At 40.2% G+C, this 22,567-nt stretch overlaps 1 protein-coding gene across 1 annotated transcript in view; it reads left to right on the plus strand.

Moving 5' to 3' along the window:
* Positions 1-22,567, plus strand: part of FGF14 (fibroblast growth factor 14) — a 456,042-nt gene that overhangs the window by 108,643 nt on the left and 324,832 nt on the right. The window contains exon 2 of the mRNA XM_059721101.1: positions 5,871-5,910. Within this exon, the coding sequence (XP_059577084.1) occupies positions 5,871-5,910 (40 nt within the window). The remainder of the gene's footprint in view (positions 1-5,870; positions 5,911-22,567) is intronic.

Genomic DNA, 22,567 nt, shown 5'->3' on the forward strand with positions numbered 1-22,567 from the left:
GCAGGTGCTTACAACTAGATCTAAGGGTCATCTTCAAGTTGCTCAAGAACCGGTGCTCTGAACTCAGACTTTTTTCTCACTTCCTTGCAACACAGGGTTGGGGAAACTAGGTACATCTTTTTGTTACACATTCTCTTCACTTGAGGACATAGAGCTTGAACATGTCCTTTCTCTCCATCTGTCTAAATTGATCACAAATCCCAGACTCCCCCTTTCCCTATTAAGAATATCTGTTTTGATGTGGGCTGCAACATCAGGTTGCTCTGTCTCACTGTCCTGTTTTCAGGGACTTTATTCTTTAAACTTTTTCTAACGCTCTAATAACTGTGCTTTTCATCACGTAACATGTGCTCAGTGGCTGGTCTTTCTTTTCTGCTGTCTTGAATGGTCTCCTTTACTATAGGACAGGAGTGGCCAACCTACAAGTGACACAGGCACCCTCCATGTGGCATGTAGCAGTTTGGGGAGGGAGCAGGGAACTTAGCAACAGATAGGGCAAGAAGCAGAAAGCAGAGCAGTGCATCAGGCAGGGAAGAGAAAGCTGAGCAACAGATTTGGGAAGGGTGCAGAGCTTGCTTTGTGACATTCCTGCCCAAAAGGCTGGCCCCCACTGCCATTGGACCTCTCAGTGCCCCAGAGTTCCTACCCTAGTGTCCTTTCATTTTCTGATATCTGGATAGATCTTCAACCTTACAGTAGACTGTTCTAATCAAAAGCAGACAAAATATGAGAGCATCTGCATAATTTGGATACCAGTTTCAGTAAGACTTTCAGAATGTTGCATCTTAGGGGGGTCCACTTGGCACATTAGGTTCTCCCTTAAAGCCTATAGGAGGAAAAATGTAATGGAAGTTAATTTCTCCTTCCTTTCTTGCTTCTTTTTCACTATATTCATCCAAAAATTTAAACCAACCCTCTTGCCAAAAAACAGGGGGGCAGAGGGTTCCAAATTTTGTCTGAGCCATTTTTCATTGAAGAAATGTTAGTGATTTTTAAACCAGTTTTATTCCTGAAGCTTCTGGTTATGTTTGAGTCTTTACAAGCACTCTCACTACATTTATGGCTGCTACTCCTTATGGGACCAACCAGAAAAGCTCACTTACCATTGAGGTGGCCATGATTTATTATGTACCTTGTGGCATTTAAAGGTAATGCTTACATTACCAGCACTATATAGACAGACCTGGGCTTCCTTCTCCATCACATGTTTATAGTGTTCATGACTAGTATGGGCAGGCCTCAAATATTTGACAGGTCCATTGGAATATCCAAGGTAACTCAGATGTGTACAACTCAATGAAATTTGAATTTATGTGAGAAATTAAAAGCTGCCATTCCCTGCTTTCAATAGGTATAACATCTACAGGTAAAGCTTTAGAAGAGTGTCAAAAAGCTAGAGTCAAAACTCCCTCTGTCCTGAAAGTAGGGATTATAGTAACAGTCATAAACTACAGTCCCCCTGTCTACTCAAAGAAAGACCTCTCTTCTCCTCTCTATTTCTTCCCCTCAAAAGTCATCTGTAATTTGTTCTTCCCACAGAATCAAGTGTATGATAATGAGTCTTTTGATCCCATAATAATTATTAAACTGATTGAAAACAGTGTTGTGTGCGTTTGTGCTCTCTTTGACACTGTGTCATCAGATCTGTCTGCCTCTCAGTAATTTTTGTTCTGCTCTTTCAGTTGGGTCACTTTATAAAATAAGTAATTCTTATTATACTCATCAGGAGAGTAGATACCAGTGTCTAGGTCACATGTCATACTGGAGTATCAAACTTTCTATTTCAGATTCCTAACAAAAATCTGAAAAAACAAAAATGACTTCCTTTTTGTTTTCCGAAGGTGCCTGCTATACCAGGGGTCTGAACTTAATAATTCAGGAAGTTTTCTTGTAGTCCTATGTTCCTAGTATCCTACCAAAATTAGTAACCCTCCTTTGTTACAAGCAGATTATGTATACATCTCTGTATATATAAGGACTCCATTTGTAGAATTTGCATAATTTTCTCTCACCTCTGCAAACAGTAGAGAATGAACAGTCATTTCTGAGGAGCATGGAGGTTATGTTGCTTGGAGGGATCGTTGTTCTTTGTGAAGACTGTCTCTCTTCATTTGAATCTTTTCTTTTTGCATCGTACATTCCCTTCAATAACCTCCATCTATTATGTTTTGCCTTGGTTAGGAGGTACAGCCCAGTTTCTGAACAAAGATTTTCTTTCTTAAATAATTGTATTAGGATGCAAGCAAGAAATATTGTGTATTATCTGTTTACATTCCTGTTTAGAAACACTGGAACTGCCATGCTAATGAGATATCTAGTTAAGCATCCTGCTGCCTATAGTCAATACCAGATGCTTTAGAGGAAGGTACAAGAAATCCCACAATTATTATAAGAAATCCCTCTCCTGAGCAGGCTTTTCTAATGTCCATTTCTTTATTCCTTGAGAGTGTATATACTACTATTCAGTATCTAAAGGTAGTTGTGAATATATGCATGACCAATCAAAATGTTTACTTTAAAAAATCCTGCTAAACACCAGGATAATTTGTAATTAACTAGTTCAACTCATTGCTACGCTTTCTGTGATTTTATGTTTTTAAAAATTTCCTCTTATAATTTTGTATTAGTGACTCCCAGTTTCATTAGATGTCCCCTTAGATTAGTGTTATGAGGGAAGGTAAATGGGTAACAACCTATTACTTAGTGTACTATATACTTAAAGAATACTTTAATCTCAAGTCTCTCCTATAAACCAAACATTTTATAAATCTTTTCTGTTTCTTTTCTTATAAAAATATTTCCAGGTCTTTGGTAATTTTCAGTTTCATATTGATCTCCACTCCCTTCCCTTTTCCCCCCTCATAAATTTTTGCTATATTTTTTCAGAGTACATGACCACAATAGAAGAGCATTCCAGCTAAGAGAGTACTATATTTAGAATAATAAAGTCGTCTTTATTCTTTACTCACTCTAAAATTAGCTTTATTGCCATTGTTGAACATTAAATATTTTCACTGAGTTGTTCACAAGGACGTCAAAGTCTTTTTCCCACGTGGTTGCAATTACATTAGCATCCCACAGTTTGAAACCACTTTTTCAGTTACTTATACAATGTGTGTTATCTTGCAATTGAGAATTTTGTTCACCAGAGGATTTTGTTCACCAGTATGACACACAATTACCTCAGTCTGTTGTCTGAAACTCCCTATAGTCTTTTCTCCTCTTCACTAAATAGCCACTTCATCTGCAAATGTTGCCATCATACTGTTCAGATAATTAGTAAATACATTAAGCATCAGTCTATCAAAATTTGGTGAACCTCATCGTTCTTGCTCCCCTGATAGAAATTCATTGTCTATTTCCAGTTTTCATTATTTTGGTCCCTTTGACAAATTCATGACAAAGCTTTCTTTACATTATGAATTCTCAGTTTCCTTAAGTCTCCCTTGGCTATGTCATTTCTTTTTGAAAGTCCAAATGAATTATGCTAACCAATTTTATTCTCCATTTTATAGACAAAATAATTCTAGTGGAATATTCCTTTGGAGAAAACAGTTTAGTGTGTCCTTATAGTATCTTTAGTGTCTGTATTTTCAAAGATGTATTTATAATAAATGTTTATTATATTGACCAATTTTTCTGATGCCAAAATATCATTGTTTACTACTGTGCTATTTCCAAGATGTCTCCCTACTCTTTAAATATAGATTTTGTTCCCCTCATTCTCTGAATTTATACTATTTCATGTTGGTTACTTACAGTTTTATAACTGATATTTTCCCTCTGGCTTCTTTTTCTTGATATGTCAGTTTTTGATAGTACCAGTACCTCTTCTATTTTACATGAAAAAAGGAGTTTTAAAACACATTTTGAAGCAGATGCTAAGGTACCTAAATCATAGGATCACAATAAAAGTAGGGCTTGCAAGGTCATCTAGTCCAGCTCTCTGCTCAAAGCAGGATCACCCCAACTAAACTATCCTAGCCAAATCCTTTAGCTCATTTCTGATCTTTTACCTGTTCTTTTCTTTTTCCTTTACTTACCTTTAGTTTTCATTTTCAAAAGGGTAGTTGTTTTGCTCAAACTATCTGCTCTCCATAGGTGCTACAAAAATGTAAACTAGTGTCTCTTCACGGATAGTATTATTGGTGGCACTTCAGTCTGGGCAATCAACATTGAGGTAGCAACACCTGCTTTATGTGATGCTGATGGACAGTCTTTACTTAGTTTCTTGCCACTGTTAATTGGCCATACCCACAATTTTTCTTTTTTTCATCTTTCATCTTCCTGCTGGGTGTTTTGTATACACACCCTTTCTGACTTTCCTGCAGTATTCAGAAATAGCATCCATACGCACTGAAGAATTTAACCACTTCATGTTAAATCGTAGAACTTTTGGTCAAATGTTTTGGTTTTGTTTGTGTACATTTTTCTCATATACACATGTGCATGCACACACACATACATAATGCACTTATATTTATGTGTGTGTGTCTATGTGTGTTTTTAAATCCTCCTTTCTTAAGTTTAAGGTTGCAATGCTACATTGTGCCATACTCTCGGTGCTAAAGGTGTAGGGTTTAATTACACTGTGGTTACTCTTTTTTAGGGGCTAAACTTAGTAACTCTTTGATCCAAGACAGTGAAGAAAGAAATCACATCTCTAAACCTTGTCTCATAACGACATTTTGATGAAGTTATAAGTAATTCAAACCATTTTCCTCCCTACTGGTTTATACTCTTTAATCCTTTTTGATCAGAAATTTAGTGGTCAATAGTGGCAGAACTGTTCAAATATGTTGGATTTTTTATTATTTGAATTCGTATCTTCATAAATAAAAGTGGGTGCTCCTCTTCATTCTGGTACATATTTCATTCTATATAATGGGATCTTTCAATCTCCTTGCCTACTTCTGCAACCTAATAGGAGCCCCCCCCCCCCCCCCCCCCCCCGTTTATAGTAATTCCTCTGTATTTCTCCAAGATCAATTAGTGTTCTCTTCCAGTGCTTCATCTATTTTTGGCTTTTAAGATCCTTTACTTAGAGAAGTTCTGTTTTAACAAGTGGTCTCTGCAGTAGGTCTTTCTTATTTAATGACTCTCTTTAATAGTTAACAGGTTTTGTTGTTGTTGTTTTATTTTCTCAGCATTGATGAATATTCTTAGATTCAGCTTTTTGAGGACACAGAAAACATTTTCACTTTGCAGGGTCTCACATTCTTTATTTCATGCATATGCCATTTTTTGAAAATTGTAGTGAAGGTTTATTTTGAGCCCTGTCATTTGCTTGCTTACTCTCTAAGTTTGACAGAAATGTAAGGCAGTTCATGGGCAGTATACTGATGGTGTGTCAGTCTCTTGGGCAGTCAGGACTGAGGCAGCAGCCTATGACATTAAGAACTGGTGTACACTCCTTGCATTGTTCCTTGCCACTGCAACTAACTAGACCCACCATCCCTTTACCAATATGATCTTTGGTAGAAGAGTTTCTCAGGCTGCCATTTAAGGAAAGCCAACCTCCTCATTTTACTTTCCATTGCTGCTTGCTGTGTGGAATCTTGTTTTGTAGGATGGGAGAAGAAGGGACATACAAAATTACGTACTAACAATTGTGTTTGCCATAGTCTGTCTTCTCCCATTCTATTTTCCTCCCTCTTTTCCGCTCTTACACAATCTTGGCTTTGTATATAATCTATTTTCTAATTCTGTAAAGTTGGCACTCTTACTTTTTTTTAAATGACTAAGGGGGTGGGGAAAAGAGGTGGAAATGTAATCTATGTATAGTACCACCTGTAATTGACAGTTTTTTTGCCTCCTGCTGCCTAGTAGGTAGAACTGTAACGCTTGCTGTATGGGATCTTGTTTTGTAGGGTGGAGGAAGAGGAAGGACTACAACAAACACAAATTGTGGTATGTAATTTTCCCTTTTTCCTTTGTCTGTCCCTATTTATTAGCCTTATGACTAAATGTATACTTTCCTAATTATGATCTCTTACACTGCTTCTTGCTATCACTTGTACTAACATTGATCCTTGGTATTGCATCATATTGTTTAATTTGGTAAAGTATTTGAGAAAAGAATGTAAATGAAAAGCAATGTACCAAGCAAAGTTACATTGCCAGAAAGTAGTGACTCATGGTCACTGCTGAGCTGAGCTTACTTTGAACTGGTTCTGTATCCCATTACCAATGTCTGCAGCATCTCAGTCCTTCATAATGCTTTTTATAAAAGGTTACGAGTTTGCAGATTTGAGAGAGGATACCTGCGACTAGAAATGATCTCTCTACTTAATAAATCTACTGAATGAATGCCAATTATTGTATTTATGATAAGCTGCCATACTATTGGAAAGCTGATACATTTTGAGACAGTAAGATGTATTTTCTTCCATTTCAAGTAACATCAAAATAATTATTAATTACATTCCAGTTGCAGAATCCTGATGGGTTTTTTCTGGCCCTGAGAAAATCATGAGCCCTAGCTTAGAGATACTTGCAGGTTGTCTTGGTTTATGGTATATACATTTGTTCTGGAGAACCCCATTTTTCTTTACTACTGTGGGAACAGAGACTAAAGTGGCATAAGAGAGACATTCTACACTACTGAAAGATTATCTTTGCAGTGTGGTGATTTTTTTTTTCAGGCAAGTGGTGTGGCTTTTGGACATCTTAATGCTAGTAACTTAATGCTGTGTGGCACAGCTGCCACACCACATTCTTGAGAGTCACCTAAACTTTATTTTAATTTTATAATAACTCCGTACAGTGGAAATATATGAAAATTATGATACAGAGCTAATTAAGACTTAGTGATTTTATATCTGTACCTCTCCCTGCAGACATTTAGAGAAAAGTTAATTACTTTTATTCCACAGTTCTTGACACTATCATTATTTTTCATGATGATTTTTCTGTCAGTTTGACACTTGAGTATTTGAAAGACCAGTCTGCTTAGAAGGAAAATGCCATTTTCCAGTTCCTACACTATACCTGTATATCCTGGACTGAATCTGAAATTGTGAAATTGTAGTTTTAATTATCCATATATGTGGGATTTCTGAGTAAAATCAGGATTCCTGAAGGATTGGCATTGATTTTGCTAACAAATGGCACAGAGATATATTCCTCTTAGTTTCTGATATTAAGATATCAGGAATAATCTTTACCCTGCACTATATTAGCAACTACTGATTTTAGCAGTAAAAGTTTTTTTTCTTCATCTCTCAGCATTGTAGGGAAATGGTATTTTATCATGGGTGGGTTCAAAATAATTGGATACAACTTGGATGCCTGAGAGGACCTTTCTGTTACTGGTGGTATTGTAGAATCTTCATAGTTTCATAGTTGGTAGGGCTGGAAGGGACATGAGCAGATCATCAAGTCCGACCCCCTGCCATGGCAGGAAAGAGTACTGGGGTAACACGACCCCAGCAAGGTGTTCATCCAGCCTCCTCTTAAAGACCCCCAGGATAGGAGCCAGCACCACTTCTCTTGGAAGTTAGTTCCAGATCCTAGCCACCCTGATAGTGAAGTAGCACCTCCTGATATCTAGTCTGAATCTACCCTCTGCCAGCTTGTGACTGTTATTTCTTGTCACTCCTGGTAGTGCTCAGGGGAACAGGGACTCCCCCAATGCCTGCTGGTCCCCCCTGACTAATTTGTAAATGGCCACTAGATCCCCCCTCAGCCTTCTCTTGTGGAGGCTGAACAGGTTCAGGTCTCATAGCCTCTCCTCGTAGGGCCTGCCCTGCTGCCTCCTGATCATGCAGGTGGCCCTCCTCTGGACCCTCTCCATGTTGTCCACATCCCTCCTGAAGTGCAGCACCCAGAACTGGATGCAGTACTCCAACTGCGGCCTGACCAGTTTTGCATAGAGGGGGACCTCCTTGGACCTGCTTGAGATGCATCTGTAGATGCATGACAAGCTATGGTTGGCCTTCCTGACCGCTTCTTCAAACTGTCAGCCCATGTTCATTTTGGCATCAATAATGACTTCAAGATCCTTTTCTGCCTCTGCACTGATGAGAAGAGAGTTCCCCAGCCTGTAGGTATGCTGCTGGTTCTTCCTCCCCAGGTGCAATACCTTGCATTTGTCAGTGTAGAAGCCCATCTTGCTCTCATCCGCCCACCCCTGTAACCTGTCTAGGTCTGATTGCAGCCTATTCCTCCCTTCTAGCATGCCCACTTCTCCCCACATCTTAGTGTCATCTGTGAATTTTAACAAGGTGCTTTTTACACCTCCATCCAAGTCGCTGATGAAGATATTGAACAGTGAGGGCCTGAGGACCGAGCCCTGTGGAATCCCACTGCCCACATCCCTCCAGGTTGAATAAGACCTGTCCACCACCACTCTCTAGGTGCAGCCCTCCAGCCAACAAGTGACCCATTTGACTGTGTAGGTGTCAATGCCACAGTTTTTTAATGAGAATGGGGTGAGAGACAGTGTCGAAGGCCTTCCTAAAGTCCAGAAGGACTAGGTCCACTGCTACACCTGCATCCAGAGATTTTGTGACCTAGTCATAGAAGGCCACCAATTTAGTCTGACAGGACCTACCTCTAATGAGCCCATGTTGGTTGCCCCTAAGCATAATCTTCCCTGCTGGCCCCTCACGGACATGCGCCAGGAAGCAGTGCTACAGAATGGGATGGGACCCCACCATATTGGGCATTATGGAAACACAGAACAGTAAAAATGGTCCCTGTCCCAAAGTATTAACCATCTAATTTTAAAACAAAATAGATGGATATAGACAGGTGAGGGTGGGGAGGGAATACTAAGAATAGTGCAACACCAGTAGTCAACGTAAGTTGGGGTTTGAGCATATCAGGCACCTATACACATGCCCAACACGTTCTAATTAGAACTCATCATGGCAGACTTGATCACAGAGCAGACTAATTTGTAGGGCTGTGTGAAGATTTGGTCGCTGATTTGATTCAGAGGATATTTGGCAGCCGAAACTCCAAATCCAAATTGAATCAGAAGACCCATTAATCTCTCCAAATTCAATCAGAAACCTCCAAATTGATCTGGGCATAGCTTTATATGTTTTTTCTACTTACCTCAAGGTACCAGAAGGCTTGTGAATGCTGAGATGGTGAGGTGGATGCAGAGTCCGCTGCCAAGCACACGGGTGGGCCTCCTTACACTCCTGTGGAACGTTCCATCTGCCCCACCATCTCAGCATTCACAGGCTACACCTGGTACCTCAAGGAATGTAGAAGAAACAAATAAAGCTGTGTCTATGGCCGAATCGCAGATTCTCTGAATCAGAATCGAATCTTCAGATTCGTATTTGGCTGAATCAAATTGGGACAGTGATCCGAATCAGTGACTTGAATCACTGTCCCCCGAATCAGGCCGAATCCAAATCTGAATTGAATACAGCTTGCTTCGTACACCCCTGCTAATTAGCACACTTCAACAGCCTCAGCATCATGAGTATTCAGCATCTCCGTGCTTCAAAATGGTGGTGGGGGCACTTTTAACTAAAGGTTTTTAAATAAGCTGCTTTAATTAAAGCATCCCTCACCTAGCCTGGAGTGTAAAGATACTAACCACTGTTAAGTTTTTTGTAATAACAGGACAGTTTTAACACAATATTTGAAAGAAAACCATGACATTTTTGGAAGTCTTGTAGATTTTTATGGGAATCCCTCTCAAGCTGGAGGGGCAGTGCAAAAATATTTGAAGAATCTACCAAGTGGGCGATTGGAGCTGGCAACTTATAGGAAGGATATGAAAAAATACTGGTACTATACTAACTGTCTCTCTGAATTGTCCTTAGAAGATAACTGAAGCAGCACCCTAGACTAATAAATGTGAGTTTTCTAAAATCTGATGCAACTCAGTCCACCATATTAAAAAGAGATTAAGAAGAAAAAAATGCACGTGTATTTGCTTCAGATAGCCATTGTTGTTGTTTTCCTTGCTGATTTTCTCCTTCTACTCATGAAAATCATTATGTGAGTACTACAGATGCAGATTTTGAGGTTGCATAGTTAGGTTTTGAATTCTTTAAATTTCTTTAGTGTTATAGTAGCATGCTTTAAATGCTTTAAGAATTTTAGGGCTGGTGCTCTGAACTGCTCAATTCACTTTGTACCGTGTAATTTGGAAAAGGGAAATGGTCCAAATTATCGAACCCCCCCCCAACCTTTTATTGCAGGACACTTCAACTGTTTAGAGGGGAAGGCCAGGTGCTTGTTGGTACCATGGGACACCACTCCCCTCGGTAGGTGAAGGATATGACTTCCGGTGTTAGAGAGAGGGAAGAAAGGAGAGGGGAAGAGAGAGAGCTTACATTTTCTATGCAATTTATAATTTTAATTAACTTTATTAAAAAGGCAGAAGACTCGACTGGTAACAATTTTTTAAAGTCAACTACTGCAGAATTCTAGAGAAGTAGTGATAAGAGAACACTTATTTCTGGGTTTTGTATTAAAAAAGAATAAGGTTCGGTGAGGGGCCAGTGTATCCATTTTATAATATTCCCTTGAAGAAAAGGAAAACCACAAAAATATTATCATTTATTTTTGTGTGTGCTGGGGCAGAGACATACTGAGTACTCAGTGGAATGAATCTCAAACTAATAGAGTATTTCAGTTAAATTCAGATAATTTCCTGCACCAATTCTCTTGTACAACTACCTGTATTTTTAGTGCATTTCCATCTGACTTCCAGCAGTGTAACTGGTAGAAGAATTGGATGTGATGGCTGGAGTTGTAGCAGCTTTAGTATCATATTGCTATTGCACGTAGGGGGAAGTCATAATGAAAAAAAAATCAGATACAAGGAAGAGCATTGGGAAGAAACTAACTATGCTGTGGATTTCTCCCTAATGAGAATCAGACTTTTGGGAAAGGATGGTTATAACGTGTGTCAGATTCTGCATGCTTACAGTAACTAAGCATATTTGATCTGGTATTTGATTGTGTGTGTGTGTATGTGTGTGTGTGTGCATTTTTCCTCACTTATGTACAGGGCGGCACCAGCCTCTTCCTGGTGTGGGAGCTGGGGTTGGCTGGGCCAGGAGTGCCACACCGCTGCAGGCTGTGGGCTGTGGCCTGCAGGTGGGAGCAGGACAGACTCAACTGCGCAGGGTGGGTGGGCAGTGGTGTTGGGAGGGGTGGCTACAGGCAAGGCTAAGGTGAATTTTGGGGTGGCTATAGCCCCCCCCACCAACCCTCCCTAGTGCTGCTTCTGCTTATATGTAAGATAAATTCCAGTTCCTCGTACTCAAACAGCTATGTAAAACTGGATAAGATGGACACTGAAAGTACCCTAACATCAGCTGTAACTTGTGTTGATGAGATGGTGTTTCATAATCACCAATGTAAAATCAGTTTCCAACATACTCAAACAGTAAGTGGAATATATGTCCATGTTATTCTTTGGCGGGGATTATAGTCCAAAAAAATAGTCATTTTTAATGAGCTCAGAAGAAGCTTCTGCTTAGGAGCTTTTCAGCTAGAAATGTGGTTATGTGCCAGTGTGCAATTTAGGGATGGGAGATGAGGGTGGGGGGAATTTCTTTTTAGATTTGAACTGCCTTTTAACCTGTCATATTCTTATACCTTTCCACAATCCAAGATATTTTCACTAGAGGATGAACCAGTTTCAGTCCAAGAATAATAAATGTGGAATTAATGTTGAGCCATAATATCCAAATCAGAAGGCAGACAAATGAGCTCCAAAAAAAGTTATCTGTTCATCTGGAAAGAGAGATGAAAGAAAGCAGGTTGGGCTTGATGACCTTTTCTATTCCTAAAGTAACTTATATTATCAATCAATATTTTCATACAGTAAATCAGGTAGAGTCTGTAGAGAAGATCAACTTCTTACTTCACATGCAAGCCACAGCCACCTCCTCAAAGACCTTCAAAGTATTTTAAAAGAAACTATTTTTAAAACCTTTCATGCAGGAAATTTTCCTTAAGCTTTTCTACAGAATACGTCCAGCTCATTTATTATTAATTTTTAATATCAGCACCTGAAAAACATAAGGGCAAAATATGAAATACAATATTACAGGGGAAGAGAGGTTCACAGTTTATGGTGGAGAAACTGCTTATTAAGAAGAAACTGAAATTTTTATTTAAAGCTAGGGCCTGGGAGATATTGAGCATTCTTGGCTCTTGCTTAAGCCAATGTGAGAGGACTAAAGAATCTTGTCCTGATGCTTAGACTGATGATTTTCACAGATTCAGTCCCTAAGGAAGTCTTTATATGTGCTCTGGGGTCAGAGTGGGGGCACTCTTTAATTAGAGTGGCTCTCAGGAGCCAAAGTACCAACAGCATCTCCAGTATTCAGCATCCTGCACTTCAAAATGGCAGCAGGGGCACCTTAACTAAAGCTCATTTGACTAGCTTTAGTTAAAGCACCCCTGCTACCATTTTGAAGCATGGGGATGCTGAATACATGTGATGCCAAGGCTGTGGGAGCATGCTGATTAACTTGTTTTGTAGACTGCTACCTGCAATCAAAAGTCAAGTTGTACTCCCCTTGTCTTGCCCTTCCAGCTCATTTTCAAAAAAGGTTATGCAAGCCAAATATTGTTATCATATATGTCTGTGCCTCTAATGTTTTAAAATGTGGCATACATGATTATGCCTCCATTGTTTTCAAATGATGACCTTAACCAGCCACATGAGCTTGTTGCCAGAGCAAATAGTCTAAAGGCAAATCTTACAAGTGTCTTCCAGGTGGAACTCAACAAGCCTCTTTGGCTCAGATCTTTCAAAGAATTTAGGTTCCTAATTCTAGTAGATTTCAGTGAGAGTTAGATATCTGGGTACCTTTTGAGGATCTGAGTCTTAGTGGGCACTAAGACTACAATAGTAGTACTAATTTAATGTGCTGTAATTGGTGCTACTGCACAGTAGCAATGGTGAATGTCTTTTACATAATACTAGTGGGCAGTAGACTAATTCTACTGAGCAGCAGAATTAGTATACTGCACTTCTAGCATCTTATGTAGAAACACCCAGTGACTCATGAATCAGAAAAGAATACCATTCATTCTCTCAGAGAACTTTTACATCCTTCTGGGTACGTAAAAGTGTTTGGGGAGATTAGAGGTAGGTTAGATCAAGTTAAAAATGGTCACCTGATCTAAGATAAGTTTGGATGGGTGGCTTGGAGGGACCATGCATCCATGGGGAGATTTGGGGGAATTGTGGGGGGGCGGGGAGGCAAGCAGGATCCATGGGGGGAGCTTGGCAGGATTTGGGAGGTAAGCAGGGTCTTCAGGGATCTTGTGGGGATCAGGGGGGGCTAGTGGGGTCTGCAAGGAGGGTTTGTGGGGTCTGGGGTGATTTGACAGGATTGGGAGGGCTAGCAGGGGTTTACAGGGTGGTGGGGAGCCTGAGAGGATTGGAGAAGCTCTCTGATTTCACCAGTTCTACTGGACCCTCTCAGCCACCCCTGAACCCTCCCAGCATCCCTTGATGCCACCAAACTGCCCCAGACGCTGAAAACTGCTTGGGGGGGGAGGGGGGAGTTCCGCAGTCCAAGGAGCTTGATTGAACTAAGTTGGGGTCAGGACAGAGGTGGGCAGATTGCAGGGGTTGGTGGCTCTGTGGGGGTTGGTGGGATGAGGGAGGGCTGGTGGCTCTGCTGGGGGGGGGGAGCTTGCCAAGATAGGGGGGGTTTCTCCTCCTGAAGCAGGGGATATTTTTAGCTGCTCAACCCCCACATCCCCAGGCAACCCCCACCCCCAAGTGAACCTCCCACCCCAGTCCTACCCACCCTGCCCCACAACCTGACTTACTTCCATCAACTTCCAGCACTGGCAAATGCTGCAATACCAGCACTAGGAACAGCTTGCAGGATGGGAGGTCTGGTGGGCTTTGAGAAGGGGGCTGGCTCATTTGCAGTAGGGGTGTCTGTCTGCCTGGGGGTGGGGCAAGAGGCTGGGGAGCTAAAAATAGCCCAGTGCTGGGAGGAGGTAAAAAAAGCCTGGGCCTGGGCCTAGTGGCTGGGCTTTCCCAGCCCCAGTGCTGTGCTGGGAACTGTGTAGTTAGATCTATCTGGCCAGACCCAATTTAAGTTAGATTACCTTAGATTGCATCAGCCATTTTTAGACAGACCTAACTGTCCTGAACTCCTGTACAGTTCACACTAAGATCCACCTAACTAAGGATTTAAATGTAAATCTAAATCCATACCTGGATGAACTAAATTAGATTGGGTGGACATTTTAAACATGATCTAACCTCCCCCTAATCTTCCCAAATGTCTGTACCTAGCCTCTGTGTAACACTATTAAGTCATCTACTTCCGCTTTTAAAGTAGATGTGTTGCACACACACCAGCAACAGCTCTGTTGGGGAAAGAGGAGCTAGTTTTACGTACTTACATTCAGATTAGAACCGTGCATTTTAAAACCAACCTCTTGAATGTTCGAGGGTGATGATGGACATGCTACAGTAAGCAGTCTGGACAAAGGCAGTTGAATTAGTAGTGCTAACTGAAGACAGGTCCTGGGGACTTGATATGGTTGTAGGGAAAGACAAGCTGGGTAGAGCTAAATAAATTGCCTGGCAGAATGGGTGGGCTAGGGCAAAGTTGTGAGTTGGAAAATGCAAAGCTTGGGAGAGGAGAAGGCGGAGTAGAGCAGTTATTCAGGTGGAAAGGAAGAGCTTGTGTGGTGACAAGCTGAGTAACAAATTGTTAGAACAATGATTCTCAATCAGGATGCCATGAGATTCAAGAATGTTGTACAACATTAGCACTGTTAAGTGTGCAAACACCTACATGTGATTCACAAGATAAACCCAGAAGTTTCAAGTAGGAATCCATGACATCAAAATGTTTCTGACCTGGTGTGGTCCTTTTGAATTCTTGCTACAGATAAATTACTATATTCTTTTTTCCAAAATCAAAAAATGAATGAAAGATCAGAGCAGCACACACTGGCGGTACCCCACAACCTTTACCCTAAGAGCTTCTTCTTCTTTAGGATAATTCCCCTGCTATATATATAGATGATCTACCTGGCATTAACATTATGGGTGTTCAAACATTTTTGGTCCCCTGGGAAGCAGGAATCCCCAGAGGCAGCCCAGAAGTGGAATGCCTTCTACAATGAGCCTTCCCCCCACAGACCATGCTCCCCCTGGACTGAGGGCTCTTCAGGCTTCCTGGGCCTTGGAGAGCCTGCTCACTCACCTCTCTGATTCTCAGGTCCTGGACTAGTCTAGTAGGCTGCTGCACTGTGCACTCTGCTCTGCTTAGGGCCCTGAAGGCCTAGCCACCACAGATGCATTAACAGCCACCACCTACATAGGCTGGCTGAGTGCTGCAGCATGGGGGAGGTACTCTGCTTTCCGTATCTTTCTATAATCTTGTTATTTCCTGTTTTCCTGTCCCAATTTTGGGTTCACAGATTAATCCCTATTTATCCAACCATATTCCTAGCTTCATTTTACATTTACAGTACAAGGAGAGCATATATGTAAATATAAAGACCATTTGATAGACACCAAATATGTCCTATGTCTCCTGTCTTGTATTGTTGTATCACGTCACATATGTGTTGTATGCTCATCCTTTCCATGTTGTAACTGTATGTTGACCAAACCCCTGTCACAAAGGGGAAGCAGCAAGCAGGCCTCCTGTCCAATCCCTGCCTAATGCTTCCCAGGCCCAGCCTTTAAAGAGATCATAGTATAGAAGCCTATACAAACCCAAAATATATAAATCCTTAATCCTTCCAGATACTGGTTTTATTTATGTGCTCATTCTGATTCTGATTTTGGTGGAGCCAGTGAGTGTACCACATCAGGTGTGTTTCATTTGGTTGAACCCTTATTCTGAATCGGTAACGTGAATTTTTTTTGCGGTTCTGTTCCGGTTCAGGTTCAACAGACACTTTCAGATAATGGTTCAGGTTCTGTTCCAGTTCAGAAAAAAATAAAGGTTCATTCCGGTTTTTAGTTCAGGTTCGGTTTGACTTGGTCAGAGCTGTAAACCGCTCTCTATGGCCAGACTCTGCGAAAATTGTGACTTTTGTCTGAGCCCTTGATTCTACCACTATTCCACAGCTGAGAAGTGTGCCAGGTCTGAATGATTAAAAGACACATTACAATGTAGCTCTCTCACTAGGTAAGTGAACCGATGGTTTAATGTTGTTTTATTTATAAAAATGCATCTGGTAAATAGGCAAATCTTGGTCTCTACACCATGTTCTTATTGAATTACTGATGGCGTGTTTGTTTTCCTGACTTACTGCACTCAAGGATGCTGTAGTGAAAATGCACCATGCTGCTTCATGCAATACCTCCCAAACTAGAAGCATGATACCTAAATTCATGTAGTGTGGCAAGTGGGCTAATTAGCAAGCTTGGAAAAAGTGTGTATTACCTGTATTCAGGAAGGAAAACCACAGACTAGCAGCATGGGTTCTGCAGCAGTCTTGAAAGCATGTCTGTATAATAGCTAAAGTTTTCCTTAAGTTTTGAAGGGATGGCAATATTAAAAACTAGAAATGTCCACCATGCAGGTTCTAAATCCAGGTCAGTATACTGCTGGTCAGTATATTTCTTTTAATTTACTAAGTGTAACTACATTCATGAATGAAACAGTTGTTTGTGTGAGTTGCATTATGAATAGAGGCTGAATTTCTACTGACAAACAGGAAAACATGACAAGGTAATGAAGTGAAAACACCAACAAGGTGCAAGCTTAGACACTCAAAGTAGATCCAAATTAAAACTTTTTTTTTTCTTCCATGGGAAATGATCAAAATTCTGAAATCATTTTGGAAATTTCAACCTTTTTTAACTGCGTCATTCTGATAAGTGCTTTTAGCAACTCATAGTATAACTGCATATAATAATCTTAAAGAGGTGAAGTTTGTGAATTTGCAGAAGCCTTGTGAAAAGCTTTGATGTTCTGACTGAAAATAATTAATCAGTTGTAATTCAGTCTTGCAATTTCTTTTCTTTTTCCTGGGTACTTATTCTTGAACTACTGGTAAGTGAGCTGTGACCCCTGCAATGTGTTCTAAGTTTCTCTCCTTCCCGCCCAGCTGTGTGTTCTGAACATGTCTGGCTTCTGCGTGTTGGTCTCAGATCAACAGTGACAGCTGTCTTTAACTGCTGTTAAATAGCTTTCCATGTATATTGGTGTCCTGTCTGATTTTATATTGGAAATTGTGTAATTTATAAAATCAAGTTTTACCTTGTTTTTATTGGAAGGATATTTAACTGAGTTTTCAGTGACTTTAGAAAGGAAAACAAGCTGAAGAGTAGGAAGAAGAGTACTTTGTCAGGAAACTAAATGTTAACCTTCAGGGCTAGGTACAGACAGTCAAAAAGCATGAGGCTGAATCAATTCAGTCTTTGCAGGTTTGTCTAAATTACACAGATTAAATTGAAATAGAAGTGACCAGACTTTACCTTTGATTCAGGAAATGCAGCCACATGCCTGTAATGGCTGAGGCCAGAAGCTGGGGGGCGCTAAAGCACAACTTTCTGGCTGTGTGTTCATTTCCTTTTCCTGCTGCCCCTGAGGTCTCTGGGATTTGCAGTTCAGAACTACAGCAGCAGGACTCTGCAGGGTTGCTCATCACTTCCTCTTCCTGCTTCCAGGTACCTCTGGGATTTGTAGTCTACAGTTGCAGCCAGCAGTAAGTTTGAGCAGAGAAAGGAGTGTTTAACCCCACCCTCCCTGGCCCCAGGCCCCAGCCAAGGTTTCCCTGTATAGACTAGGCTGCATTCTCAGCCGAGCTTGCCTTCCACCCCATGCCCCCTTGTCAGCAAGCCCTCACTGCTGCAGCTAGGGAGCAGAGGGACTGTACCAGCCCTTCTCTCTGGAGGAGACAGCACAGCCCATCCCAGGGCTGGAAAGCATGTTGGGATGCTGGGGGACTGTGATTTAACTTGAACCAGGGAGGGGTCTGGGACAGAAGTTTCATAAACTGGTTTGATCCAAGTCCGTTAAGTCTGATACTAGATTCAACCAGGTTTATCTTGAACCAGTTTTAGCCATTTTGAAACTGGTTTATGTGCACTGTACTTATGTTCTGTTTCAGGTTTATACCAGTTTCTGATCACTTAAACTGGTATATGTGTCACTTCTGTCCTAGTGCAGATGCACAATATAAAACTATGAACCACAGAACGTTAATGCAGTTGCGTCTGTCTCTGGGCTTATACACAATCCTATTTAAAGACCATATGAATGGTTTCATAGGGTTTTTGTGAGTTATATCTTCTATTAAACCAGCTGTACAGTTAGGATAGACTTAGACAAGCTTTCTAATACAAGACCTGAAGAAAGACACGTTGCATTCAAATACTTTATGTAAGTCTATCTAACCATTCTGTTGGTCCAGTGAAAGGCGAGATGTCAGATGGACTTTTACTTTTTTACCAATATGATTCAATAGGTGTATGCAAGACTAATGCAAAGCAAGATGGATTGAAAAGAACATTTAAAAATATTGTTCCTTTGGCTGGCTAGAAACATAATCTCTGTCCATCTGAGGAAAATGAGGAATCTAATAAACGTGAGACTCTGTAAATGCAAATTCAATTACGCAAGGATGTCAATATAAAAACAGTTTAAATCATTGGAATCCCATGGCTTGATTTACAAGGGTTCTGCATCTAAGCACCACTGCCACTGAAGTCTGTGCGGGGTGAGATATTCAGCCCTTCTGAAAATCAGGCTACTTATTTTTATTCTTCAATAAAATTTTTTACTGAAGCAGCAAATATGCCCATGCCAGATGGTGATGGAAGCGTTACAGAATTTAAGAGACATTAACAAAGATGCATTCGGGGATGTGAATTGTGTTACCATAGCAGTGGGATGCTAAGCATCTCGTAATGAATAAAATGTATTATATTTATTATAGGTCAACTTATTAAAAGCTATATGAAAAATTGTAATTTTGGATAGACTTTGTTCTCAGAATTGATGTGATCTGATGAAATGGAAAGTAGATATAACCTTGTGGCAACTTTTTGTTGTCTATTTCCACTTCCCAGGAATATGAACATATTGTCTGGCTGTCCACACCTTTCATTTGAGAATTTCTGTTTTGTCCCTACGCACCCCTGCTCTCATTTTTACTCCTGTCTTGAACGTTTCCCCTATAGAATTGGAAAGTGCATGTTGTTGTTTCTACAGAATAATTTAATCATTCCATAGCAGTCTGTGGCCAAATCTTAATTAATAAAAAATACAATTAATATTTGTATTGTGGTAGTTCCTAAGCAACCTTGTTGTGGATTGACACCCCATTAGATGTCATATATTGTACAGACACTTAGAAATAGATGGTTCTTTATTAAAGAGCTAAATGTTTGTTACAGTAGACGCAACAGGTGGACAAAAGAAACAAACTGGGCAATAGAAGAGGTGAAAGGTAAGGTGAAATAACATTGGTCCTTGTTTGTCACCTGCCATGGCCAGAGAAATAATTCCTCCTTTTATGTTGCAGGGTTTTTTTAAAGTGTCCCAACCTTAGAGAATCCATTTTTAATCATCCCTGATGAATTCTTCAGAACTTCTCCAGAAAGATTTTCTTGGGCTGGAACTCTCCCCAGCCTCCATCACTATTGCCATCACCATCCACAGAAGCTAGTCTCACGTATTTCCCATTTCAAAATTGATGACAGGTTGTGACATGGGAATCAGGTAGGAAGAGAGTTTACCATCTGACAGTCACATGATCTAGCAGGGTATGCCCTCTTTGGTGGACTAAGAGAGGAGCAAGAAAGACTGTACCCTGTATTGTGCTAGGAACTGTTTTGTGCTTTGCCTAAATAATGAAAAGTGTGCAGAAGCAAGGGCCTGAAATGAACAGGTCTAGTTGTTCACTTCAGCTTTCCAGTTTATGCAGGTATTATTTGTAACTTGACAGTTGTTTCCTACCGTTGGGAGCAAATCATCTTCTCTTCAATGTGTTCATCATCAGTCTGAGTATATAAAGTGTCAAGGCCGCTCCCATGGCATGCTGCCTTAATTCTACTGGTACCATCTGTTAGTATTTTAAATGTTTAAGATGAATGGCTTAACATTAATACTTATGTCTAAAACTAGTAAATACTTTCAGTCTGTAGAAGGGAGAGGGAAAGAAACTGTTTTCCATGCAAACAAAAATTATTGTTTTAATTTTGTATTGAAATCTGAAATATTTTACAGATAAATAAACATTTGGGCCAAATCAACATATGCAGTTCAAACAAGCAAAATACTCAAACATGTAAATAGTCCATGAATGTACATAGCATTTAAGTAGATTTTGATGTTTGGATACAAGTCAATACAGTTTTGCAAAACCTCATGGGCAAACCTTGAAACTCTGTATGCCCAGTCTATAAATTTTTTTACTACCACACTTAGTTCTTCCTTTCAAGAATATTTTTAGATTACATGAATTTCATACTTAAGCTTGGTGCTGAGCATCATCAAATTTAAAAGAAAGCATGAGTTTAAAGATAAAATCACCAAAGCGACATACCGAAACAAATTTCATAAGAACCCAGGCACTCTCTACCTCTTCTACTATGTTCAATATATAAAAATCTATAAACCTTCCTTGGATGTGGGTTTCCGTGTTCTTTAATAGCTAAATTTCTTCCATTAGGTATTCAAGTCTGTCACTTTTTCTTATTCATGTTTCATTAGGAGGCCTTAAGAGGCTACCTCAGCCATTTGGAAATACCAGTATTTTATTATATCAACTACTTATTTTTTTTTTCAGTTTGTAAGAAGGGGGTGTTATATTTTAATAGTGTATGAGTATTGTAATGACTTTGTCATGCAGTAGCAGATACTGTGTAAAAGCCCTAAGGGGAACACTCTATAGCATAACATTTTGTGATAGAAAGTGAGAAAGTTATAGCATTTTCTGTCTGGATTAAAATGTGTTTTTCCTTAAGCTTTGTGTCTCTCTGCATAAATACATATTCAGCTTAGTGGTAAGTGGACCTAGTTTGTAAATCTTCTCTGTTTCTTTCACTTTTGGGAAGTGACCTTTAAAAATATTAAAATTAATTTGCTGGATTTAAATAATTGATTTGCTGATTGTGTGTCCTAGATGAGAGCTCGTGTATCCCTCCTCTAGTCAGCAGTTTCTCTTTCCATGTCGTGAATACATCAGATTAAAAATATTAAATTAATCTTAAGCATCTCAAGAAGCATACTTTTTTTCTCAATTTTCTATAACAGGGGTCAGCAACCTTTTTAGGTTGTGGGCTAGAGTAACCCAGTTTCGGTCAGTGTGGGTGGACAGATAGACACTAGGACCCAACTTCTGCAGCAACTACTTTGTCCTGTGATAGCACAAAAATCAACTGATGCCAGAGGCCTCAGCTGCAAAACGCTGCTGAAGTCCCAAATCCATGGTCTAGACAAAAATGGCTCCATGGGCTGGATCTGGTCTGTGAACCATAGGTCACCAATCTCAGTTCCATAAAATTAGAAATCAAACTGCCATAACTTGCTTGTCTCTTAGGCCATGCATAGACTGTAAACTTATTGTATTCAGCAGCAGTCCCCTCAAATATTCCATGTTGCTTCACATGCACAACATCTAGGATCGGAAGCAGTGCCAATTAACCAACCCTTGGTGCTCCAGGAAGGCAACCACTTTGCTGCGAGTGAGTAAAGAGTCACTGGCTGCATCTCCATAAGTGGCAGACTGCACAGTTGTTACTACGCAGTCATTTAGTACTTGCATTATGCATAATGCAAGTACTAAATGACTGCAGTAACCAGCATTACTGTGTAGTCCTGTCCCCTCCTGGTATTTTTTTTTTTTTTATTCTACTGCGCAGTAGCTCATTACTCCTTGACAATAGCATCACATCAAGATGAGTGGTGGATAATGCTATTGTTCAGTAGCAATGAACTACTGCAGAGTAACTTTTCATGTAGATCCACTGACAATATTTTAAAATGTGTTTCCAGTCTTACTGTGCTTGCAGTCTAAACATGGCCTTAGGTTACATAATGGTTTCACTTAGACCCACCAGCCATTCAGTATTACAGTTTGGTAAAATTGGAGAATACCAGCTTGCATTCTAGGGCTGAAATCCTGACCCTAATGTCAATGGGAGCTATGCTGTTGACTTCAGTGGGCCAGGTTTCACATTTGACCTACATTTTTTGTATCTTTCCCTAGCTTGTCAACTTTATACTCACATATTGTTTTCTTTTCATCTCAGCTTGTCATAAGCCTTTAGTAGGGTACCTTGTGTTGTATTGCAGCTTCCTTTTCAAGGTGCAAACCATTTTTGTTTGCCAGCATTTCACTTAAACTTTGGAGTTCCCTTGCCACTGGGAAAAAAGAAGGCAACCTTGTTTTCCTGGTGAGACTTTGTCTCTTTCAACTGGTATCACTTCAAAGCCACTTCAAACTTTCAGGGGTGGGAAACTGAGGGCTATTCTCTAATAACCTATAACCTTTCCTTGCAAGCAGATGTTTCAGGAAAAGTATCAATAGTGTAGGTTATGTTAACACCCTACAAATTTCTTACAAAGAGGGCTCATATACACGTGTAGTTAATGCACCTGAATGTTCTGTGCTGAAAATTCAGGCACATTAA

Source organism: Alligator mississippiensis, chromosome 1 (genome assembly GCF_030867095.1).
Source record: "Alligator mississippiensis isolate rAllMis1 chromosome 1, rAllMis1, whole genome shotgun sequence".
In the NCBI taxonomy this organism is placed as follows: Eukaryota; Metazoa; Chordata; order Crocodylia; family Alligatoridae; genus Alligator; species Alligator mississippiensis.